Source organism: Rhamphochromis longiceps, linkage group LG23, assembly GCF_057381845.1.
Source record: "Rhamphochromis longiceps isolate RC_006_pf linkage group LG23, R_longiceps_female_GT1.1, whole genome shotgun sequence".
NCBI classification, from domain to species: Eukaryota; Metazoa; Chordata; class Actinopteri; order Cichliformes; family Cichlidae; genus Rhamphochromis; species Rhamphochromis longiceps.
In genome coordinates, this window is record NC_140578.1 from 47130034 (window position 1) to 47142107 (window position 12074).

Here is a 12074-nt window from a genome sequence, read left to right on the forward strand (position 1 = left end):
TTTAGAGATGTTGCACAAATGGAAGAAAGCAGTCCTACATATTTGTTTAATATGTGCATTGAAGGACATGTCCTGGTCAAAAATGACTCCAAGGTTCCTCACAGCGTTACTGGAGGCCAAGGTAATGCCATCCAGAGTAAGAATCTGCTTAGATACCATATTTCTAAGATTTTCAGGGCCGAGTACAATAACCTCAGTTTGATCTGAATTAAGAAGCAGAAAGTTAGCGGCCATCCAGGTCTTTATGTCTTTAAGACATTCCTGCAGTTTAACGCATTGGTGTGTGTTATCTGGCTTCATGGACAGATAGAGCTGGGTGTCATCTGCATAGCAGTGTAAATGTATGCTATGTCTTCTAATGATACTGCCTAAGGGAAGCATGTATAATGTAAACAGAATTGGTCCTAGCACTGAACCCTGTGGAACTCCATGATTAACCTCAGTGTGTGAAGAGGACTCTCCATTTACATGCACAAACTGGAGTCTATTAGATAGATATGATACAAACCACTGCAGTGCAGTACCTGTAATACCTACAGCATGTTCTAATCGCTCTAATAGGATATTATGGTCGACAGTATCGAACGCTGCACTGAGGTCTAGCAGGACAAGCACAGAGATGAGTCCACTGTCAGAGGCCATAAGAAGATCATTTGTAACCTTCACTAAAGCTGTTTCTGTGCTGTGATGAGCTCTGAAACCTGACTGAAACTCTTCAAATAAGCCATTCCTCTGCAGATGATCTGTTAGCTGTTTGACAACTACTCTTTCAAGGATGTTTGATATGAAAGGAAGGTTGGAGATTGGCCTATAATTAGCTAAGACTGCTGGGTCTAGAGATGCTTTTTGAGTAAAGGTTTAACTACAGCCAGCTTGAAGGCCTGTGGTACATAGCTGATCATTAGAGATAGGTTGATCATATTTAAGATCGAAGCATTAATTAATGGCAGGACTTCTTTGAGCAGTTTTGTAGGAATGGGGTCTAAAAGACACGTTGATGGTTTGGAGGAAGTAATTATTGAAGTTAACTCAGAAAGATCAATTGGAGAAAAAGAGTCTAACTTAACATCAATGGTACTAAGAGTAGCTGTAGATAATATTACATCTGTGGGATGATTACTGGTAATTTTTCCTCTAATGATAAAAATTTTATTTGTGAAGAAGTTCATGAAGTCATTACTAGTTAACGTTAAAGGGATGGTTGGCTCAACAGAGCTCTGACTGTTTGTCAGCCTGGCTACAGAGCTGAAGAGAAACCTGGGGTTGTTCTTATTTTCTTCAATCAGTGATGAATAGTAAGATGTTCTGGCTTTGCGGAGGGCTTTCTTATAAAGCAGCAAACTATTTCTCCAGGCTAAATGATGATCTTCTAAATTTGTGACTCTCCAGCTTACGAGTCGTCTGCTTTCAGGTGAGTGTTTGAAAGTTATACCTCTGATGTGAGAATTTCTTTTTCAGAGGAGCAGATTCGTATACAGTAAAGAAGTGAAATTGTTAACAAGATAATCAACCTCTGTGGGATGGCATGAAACCTTTTGGAATCCAAGATAACGCTGACCTCAGCCAGGGGGACAGTGACAACCTTCAGCAGCACCAGGAAGAGAGCCATGTTGCTGCCGTTTGGGTTATTTTCCCAGAGAAGACTCATCTATAGCACCAGTTCACTGATGGTGTCAGTGGTGCTTTATAATTACAGTGAAAACTATAAATGTCTTGTGAGCAAGCACTCTACAATAGTGGGAAGGAAAAACACCCTTTTAACAGGAAGTAACCTGCAGCAGAACTATGCTCAGGGAGGGGCGGGGCTCCCGGGCCCCTGCAGCCAGTCTTATCTGAGCCCTTTTCCATACCCCACCACCCCATGTTTAAGTCAGGACCTGCCCTAGCATCTTTTTAACCATCAGTTATTGTGTCTGTGTGTTCCAGTTCAGGTTCAGTCACTGGAGCTCGAAATTCAAATAAACTTATTGGAACCACATTTAGATGTACGGCTGAAAAACATCATCTTGTGCAGCACCGTAACAGGTTCAAGCCTGACTTCTCTGAAAAGCTCCATGAACAGTGCGTCTGTGGCTGATGACAGTCGCAGGACCTCTGTGATCATATCTGGCACTGGTGGTAGTGGACTGAGAGATCAGAGAACAGCAGTATCTATTCATTCCTCAGAGCTGAGGAAAAAAGTTAATTTGAACTCATCAATATCCAAAGAAATCAGCCTAAACTGCACAGAATGTGAGCGTGTGAACAAACAACCAATGAAAGCTTAGTCTGGGGCTGAGCATCGGGGCACGTGACCTGTAAATGTGTTCAGTGTGTTTCAGGCATAAAACCTGCCCACAGCGTGGAAAGAAAAGCGTCTGGACTTCTTTAAGTTGCTTGAAGACGTTTCACCTCTCATGCGAGAAGCTTCTTCAGTTCTAGTTATTGTCTGAGTGTGTTGCTGGGTCTGAAGTACCCAGCCCTCGAGGCCTGGAGTGTGACACCCCTGGCCACACTCCAGGCCTCGAGGGCTGGTGCCCTGCAGGTTTTAGACGGGTCCTTTATCCAACACAGCTGATTCAAATGGTTAAATGACCTCCTCATCATGTCCTGAAGTTCTCCAGAGGCCTGGTAATGAACTAATCATTTGGTCAAGGTGTGCTGACCCAGGGTGACACCTAAAACCTGCAGGACACCGGCCCTCGAGGCCTGGAGTTCGACAGCCCTGTTGTAGTTGGATACACTGTCTGAATGTGCCTGCAAAAAAAAAAATAAAACCAACCCTCAGCATCGCTAACAGACCTGTAGCCTGGTGTGTTTCAGCAGTGAGCTCTTTGCTTTGAGGGAACGTGGACAGGCTGACTATGATGAGGACTGCAGACCGTAAGTCACATCAGAGCTCGTCTGTTGAGAACACAGGGTGGGATATCACGCGTCCTGATTCGCCCTCAGTTTAGGCCATATACTTTAATACGTGTCACGCTCCTTCATGCTCAGACAGTACAGTGTAGAAAACAATCAGGAAATAGCCGTTATGTTTTGCTTATTTCTTCAGCGTGCAGGCGAGGGTAACAAAGAAATCTTTGCAGCTTGTGGAGTTGTTTATTAGCCTGTGCAAAGGTACCAATCATATCTGCCGACTGGATCTCCCAGCAGCCCCGGGGCTCAGCGGGAGCTTCTACTGCAGTATTGTGGTTACAGCCCAGAATCCCATTTCCCCAAATAACTGTGGACAGAACAGCACAAAGGGCACGGATGTTCCTGGATTGCATAAATACTAGACCTCCATCCTCTTTGGGCCTTTGTAGAATCAGTTTCCACTGCATTCGTTTAGGACCAGAGGACAGTGCAGCTCGCAGATGAAAAACTTCCAGGAGCTGAAAAGCATTCTCTGCTTTCCAGTGGATCTGAACGGCTTATCACACAAATAACACATTGCAGGTGTGAACAACAGCTTTTCAGTCCCATACACTGAAGTCAGCAGCTGAATAATTACACTAACAAATGAGCTCCTTCAGCTGGCCTCCGTCCACACAGCAGTCCCCTACTGTAGTTCATTACGAGACTCAACATTAGGGAGAAAAACACAAGCTGGGGTTTCTTTGCCGCAGGCGGAAGCTTTAAATGAGCCTTATTACCACAAGCAGCAGGTGAGCTTACATAATAACACAATACGCACAAGTGGGATACGTGTGTGTGTGTGTGTGTCGAAATCAAATTTAGATGTTACAAGTTTAAAATGCAAAACAATCCTGAATCGTTTCAGTAAGAACTCAAACACAAACTCAAGCCTGTCCTGGTGACTCAGGTCATGTTTGTCTGTTGACATTAGTGTTGAAGACTTTGTTGTTAAAGGTAAGAATAAAAGTTGACTGATGACAGCAGACAGTAGGATGACCTCTGTGTTTGCAGCAGATCTTCACAGATCTCTGTTACTAATAATGTTTAACTGACTACGATACAACATTCAGGTTCTGTACTACTCAGGACTGTTCATGATGCACATCCCTGGGTGGACTTCTGCACGTCTTGAGCCTAAAATGAAGCTGCGGCGCTCCCTGTCACTTTCGTCAGTATGCACAGTATCTATGATGGATTTCATACGGCATCATGTCAGCACAGACGTGCTACATAAGAGACGATAAGGGAGCGAAGACATCCCAACAGCCGGCTCGGGTCTGAGAGAATAATGACAGCGACGACAAGAACATTATTATTTGACATTCCTTTGTTTACTCGTTCAAATCACTCATTTTACAACAAACATCATTTAAAGGACATCAAAAAACAGAACACATGGAGTTCCTGGTTTTAAAGATCAGCAGCACCGACAGCCCCATCGCAGCCTTCACACTGCTGTTCACCAAAAAGACTGTATAGAAAAGATGGAAATGCCACTGAGGGTTCCTGGAATATCCTGATCCCAGCCCGTCCTCTGCAGTCTGCTGCATGTGTGTAACTGCTGCCTCGCCTGGCTGAGTGCAGAGCAGCTCTCGCACACGCCAAGTCGCTCCTGAAGGAAATCAAACGGTGACCCAGCAGCAGTCAAACCTGCACAAACATCCAACCCTTCAAAGACTCGTGCTGCCTCGTGTCCTGGGGGAGCCGCCGGCATCCACGAGGGCGGCACAAACCTTTCTGTGAGGCGGGTCACGGATATCCGATATTTTTCACTTTGCTTCAAGTCAAAAGAAAAGAAACTATGATAAAAGTCCAGGTTCACATGCTGTCACAGAGAGGACGCCTGTGTGATCAAAGTAATCTGAGTGAAGCCCACAATGTACCATCTTTCCAAACATGCACCAAGTCAAAGGCTGAATCACTTCAACATCACTGCATGCAAACATCGGTGCAGTTACTTTTCTAGCATGTGTCTGTTTCCTGGGTGAGTAAAATCACCCAGGAAGTACGTATAAATACAGAAAATGTTTATTCCTTCTTGGTAAACGACACTCCAGGCTTCACACGCTCCATTTGTCCATGTGTGACGCTCAGCCCATCCAGCCCTCTCTCTTTAAGAACCTCACGGCGTCCGTGAAACCTTCTTCACATAACGAACGCATGGCGCCGGCGGACGGAGGGAACAGAGCCTGATTCAGACGTTTGAGGTTCTCCACGGAAAGCTGAGGAAGCCAACAGAAAGACTGCGTTCACATCAACAAAGTGACAGAAACACGTCCTTCTGCACGCACACGCAGCCATTCACGGCTGGACGTGCTGCACTTTGTGCTGTGAGCTGGATCAGGTCAAATAACATCTACAGCTCGACTTCATCTTCTAACGAGATCAAAAGATTTATGGTTCTGGCAGCACATCTAAGATTACAGAACTCTTTACCTTTATTATTAACGTAATGTCAAAGACTAATATCTGAACTGTGACCGTGTGAAGGACACCGGTCAGTTCTGTCTGAACGCACCCTCCACATATCTGAACATGACTCTGTTTCATAACTGCAGCACTTTGGTTTCGGACTCTCCGGAAATTTGAAGCTGCTGAAGAAGCTGAATACAACCAGCAGGTTGGAGCACTGGGTGGTGGTGGTGGTGGTGTGCTCCACGTGCACTGACAGGAAGTTCACAGAGTGAGAAAGCTTTGTTGCCTGGCACATATCTTTAGCACTATTAGCCGTACACGCTGCTCAGTTATGGTAAAAAGCTGAAGGTGGAGAATAATCTGGGAATCCAGGTTTCTCCTTACAGACCAATCAGATGCTCCGGTTCTCACCATTATGTTCATGTTGGCCAAGCTGAGTTGAGTTTTGAACCGCCCCCTGTGGATCGGACACACATCCTGCCGTCCAGCAAAGGGTGACACCGTGATGGTTCGTCCCACAGGCAGGATCGGCAGGCTGTCAGTGAATCCTCCATCAATCCATTTCTACAGGAAACAAAGAGCCTTCTGGTCACACAACAGCTACAAAAAGGTTTAGAGCAAAGAAAGCTGTTTAGACTTTCAGACAATCACAAACATGCTAACAGGACAGGGAAGCTGGTGTGTTTTATCTGACGTTCACACTCTGATGGATGGCCTGGAGAGAAAAGCAGCCAGGGGTGGAACCACCAACCTTCTGATTAGCAGATGACCTGCTTGACATCCTGAGCTACAGCTGCATAAATAATCCTGTCATTAAATACTTTGTAGACAAGCCCTGCAAACCTGAACTTTCCTACAACCCAACCAGCACGGACACGTTCAAATCTGGTGCACGAAGCAGCCGGAGCAGAGAAAGCTGTCCGCTCTATGACTTCCACGTGATGTCAGGTTACATCCACGTGAGAACAGCACAGGCCTCGTGGATTTACAGCGAGTGGGTGTGGCGTGTACCCTCACCTGAACCAAAGGAACAGGGTTTCCACTGGTTTCCAGCAGTAAGAGCACATCTGAAGAGGACCTGTTATGTGCTATTTGAAGGAAAGGCCTCTATTAACTTCAGATGATGCATCGTCGTCCACAATTCATGTGTAAAAGTGGCTCAAGACACATTCAAATATCTTCTTTACCAGGCATTTTGGCTCGTTGTAACAAAACCTCCGGTATTATTCAGAACCTCTTTCATGCCCACATGTTAAAGCTCATTTTAACCCTGGACTGTGATATCTGGCTGTTGTCTTTACCAGTAAAGAGTAGAGTTGACATGTATTCAAGCATTCCTCACACTCAATAATCTACTTTTGTATGTTTAACATTTTCTAGCACCGAACACTCTGAAGTCAGCAAAGCATTCGATTTATCAGTCTAGCAAGCTGTCGCTCGTTCCTGCGGAACATCATGAACCAATTGATTTTGTTCTGACACCGGCATAAACCCTTACCTTTCCTCTGAGCTCTACTGGTTTGAGTCCAGCATAGACTGGGACAAAGCAGCTGGCTAACAGGACCTGGACAGGTACAAGAGGGGGACAGTTATCCGGCAAAAACACTTGGTCCGGCAGCTCGTCGCTCAACATTTTGGTCACGAGGCGCGTGCAGTCAGGTAACAGCTCATATACAGCACGGTGTCATTTATAGTAGTAAAAGCACTAAACTGAAGACTGGAGAGAAACAAGGCTGTAAAACAATCATAAACATTTATGACCATGTTTGAAACGGACTGTGTGTGTTTACAGAGAGGGGTGCGAACCTTTATGAGCTCCTCCCTGGAGGTAAACGTCGACACGCTGTGGTTCGTGCCACTTTCTGAGTGTGTTATTGAGACGTAGAGGCGGTCAGTGGCCAGACTGTGAGCCTCTGTGGGGAGAATCTCTTCTATCCCCTCCCTGTGGGAAAATCCACACGCAGATGTTCATTTAATGGAATCATCTCCACAGGGCATCGTAAACACTGTTTTACAGGGACGTGCGATTATTAATCAAGCTATCAAGCACTTACACTGACCGAAGCCTGCTGGCCTTATTCAGCTGCCGTGTGCCTTCCTCACACCTCAGCTTACACTTCAAGCATAGATACTGACAAACTAACCGCCAGCAGCAGGTCGCCCCCTGCCTCTTTACCTGTTTTCTGTGTCTATCACAAACTCGGTCAGCAGCAAATGAAAAATCATTAAATATGAATAATTTGATGAGTTTTAATAGCATACACACACCTGAGACTAAAGCTGGAAGAATTAGGAATACTAGGCCAAGATCAGCAGCTAAGAAGCTTTGACGTGCTGCAGTCCTGGGTGCTGTTTGTCGTTCTTAGATTATTATTCAGTTTTTCACCTTTGTGTGCTTTCAGCTTCAGTTACTGTGTTTGTCCTTTGAGACGTGAGACAGTTTCATCGTGGTCTTGATGGTTTCTGCGACTGCACTTGGGGACACATTCAAAGTTTGACCAATTTTCCAGACTGAGCTTCAGTTCTTAAAGTAATGATGGGCTGTTGTTTCTCTCTACTCCGATTGGTTCTTGTCATAATATGAACTCTAACAGTTGTCAAATAGGGCTGTCAGCTGTGCACCAACCTGACTGCTGCACAACCGATGGTGCCAACGTCATTAAGAAGGCAAGAAACTCCACCAATGAACCCTGACAGGCTGTGAGGTGAAACCATGTCAGGTGACGACATCATGAAGCTCACTGAGAGAAGGCCGAGGGTTTGCAGCTGTCGACACAGCAGAGGGCGGCTACTGTCAGGAATCTAAATATATTGAATGTCTTCGGTTTATCTACGATGTAGAAAGTAGTAAAAATAATGAAAAATCATTAAATGACAAAGTGTGTCCAGACGTCTGACTGGCAGTGTATATAAATATAATAACTGCATTAAAACTAAAAAACTAAACTGAAGCATGAAACCGCACAGTGCAAGCAAACTGGAACCAAACAAAGCTGAAAACAAAAAGATGAAAATTAAAAAGCCATTATGACTCTGATTAACAGACCTGCAGCTGAGTCTTTCTGACAAACGTCCCGAGCTCACTGACAGAAAGCACGTGTTAAGAGTTCAGTCGAATCTTGTTCTTCCACAAAGTCCTGATCGCACCCGGGCCAAACACGTCTTGCTCAGGCTCCATTCAGCCAAACAGTGACTTGTTTAGAAAGAACCAAACATCTTTGCACAGCTACAGCTGACGGTGCTCCAGGGTTACGCAGTTTGTTTAGTCCTGACATGAAGTATGAACTGTGGGAATGTTTGAAACAGGCTTGTTAACCCATAGATACTACTTGTGCTTCATGCCTGCTGAATCTGAAGAGACTGACTGGTTTGGTAAAGGCTTTAGCTTTCTGACCTGATAATGGTGTAAGGTACAAAACATGAGGATCATAAAAGTAACTGCAAGTTAACCTCAGGGGATAATGAATCTGTCTATTCCACTGCTACTGTGGCATTAAACAAACTCAGTGCACCTTCCACTGCGTGACACAGAGCTATGACGCTGCAGCAGGTGGAAAATATCTCCACAGTGTTTTCAGTGTTTAAGCTGGTCATTGACCACCAACCAGTATTCACAGCAACACGTGTTGCAGGTCCACAATGGGAGACATCAACACCTCCATCGTGTAACATTGCCCGGTGATTGTTGAGGAGACTTCTGCTAAGTAGTTACCGGAGTGTGAGCATAAAGTTGTATCCTGGTGTGACGGCCCCAAACCGCTGCTGTCTCACACCGTCAGCAAACCTGTAGGTGAAGTCTTTGCAGTGCTGGAAGAAGGAAACAAACACCATGATGAAAGCACAGTCATATCATTCAGTCACTAGTGTAACAAAGCTCATTCACTCAGCTCTACACTCACAGATTCATTTTTCCTGCACAGCTGGTGATTTATCTCAATACAATCAAAGTCTGAAATCTGCAAAACTAACTGAGAACAGAGGATATATGAGCACAGTGCGCCTTGTAAATAACATTTCACTCAATCGCTTGTTGTTCATCTAGATTCCTGAATTTACAGCTAATTACTCACTCTGAGTACGCTAACATCTGAGTTGTTATTTTATAGGATCGGCTGTTACAGTGTGCATCACTAAAACAGACGGTTCTTCAAGTGTGTGACAGCAAGTATCCCTGAGCATCATTCACCCTGACAAAGTCTTTAGTCCCGTACACACACATATAAAAACTACCAGTACTAAAGAAGAAGCAAGAATCAGGAGCGAGAAATAGTTTGTCTCCATTTTGCTCAGAGACCAGAGGGTTTCACTAACCCCACATACCCCTGGACTGTACACGATACCTCCAACTTTTCAGGAGCTGTGACCATTACAGCAGCCACCAGTGCCCCAGCAGAAGCACCTGCACAGGCCCCGAGGGAGCCCAGCAGCTTGTGCCCATGCCGGAGAAAGGCCTCCATGGCACCCAAGTGATAGATCCCCAGGAAACCACACGCAGCAAAGGACAGATTCAGGACCGTCATCATTAACACCTGCAGAAACATGTAAACATGACATGAGTCACACGTAGCGTTGTTGAGTCCAGCCGTGTGATTACTGCAATTTAGTGCCACATATACGAGTAGCACGAATAAACCAAGAAGGCAGGGAAGTCTGACCCCTCCGCCCTGCTGCAAACATGACTGCATGAAAGCACGTGTCCATTAGAAAGCCTTTTTTCACTCCTCATCGCGTACGCGCCAAGCTTGTTACTTGTGTAAACTTCAGCTTTAGGGCCAAATGCTTATCTCACCGTCGTGATCGTACAACAGGACAGAAAAGCAAAGCTCGCTGAAAACACACACAAAAAGTGACGAAAGCACATTTCCTATAACGCGGTTAATGCTTAAACCATCACTGTCAACATATTGAGTACCTTTTCTTGGAGAACCAGCCGTTTTCAACCTTTCTGTGTACACCGGAAGTAAACAAAGCCCTGCTCCTGAATTCAAAATAAGACCAACCTCGCGATAACGCGAGTTCAACTCTGCGGATGGGGGGCCAGGAGTGACAAAATGAATTAATTAAATACACCAATAAATTATTAATTAAATGTGTCAATAATTAAAATTAAGATGTGAAACAAATAAATAAATAATTTTTTAAATGTTTTAAATTAAATGAAGGGGCATTTAATTATTGAAATATTTATTTAATCAATTAATTCCAATTTCTTGACAAATCTTGACAAACCGACCAGATATTTCAAGACTAAAACACTACATTCCCGGCTAGAAAAATATTCAAAGTATATTTGGTGACATACAAACAGGGTATTTCAAAGTACAGTTCAGTTATTTCCACATGTCCATTGTTGGCACTGAGAAACACCCACTAAAACATGGCCACCAGGCCAAAGCAATGGTGTTGACTCCACCCCCTGACTTTGATGGGTGAGGCTGACAGATAAAATAAATTCATGAAGACAGCCGCAGGGTCAGGGTAGATACACCATTAAATAATGCTTTAAATCTGTTAATAAATAATTAAAAATTTAAATAAATAAATAATTTAATGTGTCAATATTGTAGTAATTAATTAATTGTTAATTAAATGTGTCATTAATTTAAAAATTGGAAATGAAGACATAAATAATTGATTACATGTTTTAAATAAAATGAATGTGCATTTAAATATTTATTGAAATATTAATTAAATTAATTAATTCCAGTTTTAATTATTTAATGAAACGTTTAATTAATTATTTAATGGCATATTTTAGTCACTCCTGGCCCTCCAAACTCTGGCGCTAAACACATGCATTCAGCTCAGTTCAGTTTTTTTCTTTTCTTTGGCTACTGCAGGTGATGGCTGTAGCTCAGGAGGTAGAGCAGGTCATCTGCTGATCAGAAGGTTGGTGGTTTGATTCCTGGCTCCCCCAGTCTTAACCCCCACCAGTATGAAAGTGTATGTTTGTTAGAAACCCCTGACAAAGTGTAGAGTGCTTGTGTGTATGATGTGGCATGCTGTATAGAGCGCTTTAAGTACTCCAGGAGAGTAGAAAAGAATCAATTTCTTTAGCTTATAATATAATAATGTTTTTGTTTGTTTGTTTTTTGATAAAGACACAAATCGCCATAGCATTATGAAATCTGTCTGCTTCTCTGAGATAGAAGAGTGGACTGATTTTTTTGTGTTGTTGTTGTTTTTCTGGTCAGCATGTATAGTCCATAAACTCATGAGAGTACTGTGCAACATACCAACCTCACAGACCATCAAAATGTATGTTCAAAAGTGAAAATCCTTCTAATGTCCACACGAAATTTAATCTGAACTCTAAATTAATGAAATTAAAATTTAATAAACCTTTGCCTGCCATTAGCAAAACTTTATAATTGAATAATCTTATTATAGAACATAATTTTGAGTATTGCTGTCTTGGCATTTTGCTACTTCAGAACGAGCACCTGGTCCTCACTGAAACTGCTTTGGAAAGTGGAACAACAGAGCAAATGTTGAAAACCCATGTTGTGTTTTTAATGTTTTATTATCTGTGTTTTATGGTGTGGCTTTATTGGATCTTTTCTTATATGTATTTTACAAGTTCTTAAATTTACTTTATTTGCACTTGCTTATTCTAGTTTCTATCAAAGACGTTTCGCTAATGATTTACTGTATACAACTCATTCTTTCTTGGCACATTTCTCTCACTCCTTCAGATTTGATGGTTTTCTGGCAAACATTATAACAAAATCATAACAGAAAACATACTCAGAATAAACAAAAGCATAAAGAAACACTGA

At 43.2% G+C, this 12074-nt stretch overlaps 1 protein-coding gene across 7 annotated transcripts; it reads right to left on the reverse strand.

Annotated features, from left to right (window-relative positions):
* Positions 1 to 4189: 4189 nt before the first annotated feature.
* Positions 4190 to 10271, reverse strand: pnpla4 (patatin-like phospholipase domain containing 4). 7 transcript variants are annotated; one of them, XM_085398723.1, is made up of 7 exons: positions 10085 to 10182; positions 9636 to 9824; positions 9008 to 9102; positions 7102 to 7237; positions 6794 to 6859; positions 5707 to 5859; positions 4190 to 5102 (listed from the first exon to the last, which is right to left on the reverse strand). In XM_085398723.1, exons 1-7 carry the CDS (start codon positions 10154 to 10156, stop codon positions 4971 to 4973), a joined length of 843 nt encoding a protein of 280 aa, XP_085254849.1. In that variant the 5' UTR covers positions 10157 to 10182; the 3' UTR covers positions 4190 to 4970. The 7 variants fall into 7 exon arrangements, with proteins under 7 accessions (XP_085254849.1, XP_085254850.1, XP_085254847.1 ...); XM_085398724.1 differs by lacking the exon at positions 10085 to 10182 and adding an exon at positions 10208 to 10271 and having other exon boundaries at positions 4190 to 5859; XM_085398721.1 differs by having other exon boundaries at positions 4190 to 5859; positions 10085 to 10190.
* Between the last annotated feature and the right edge of the window lie 1803 nt (positions 10272 to 12074).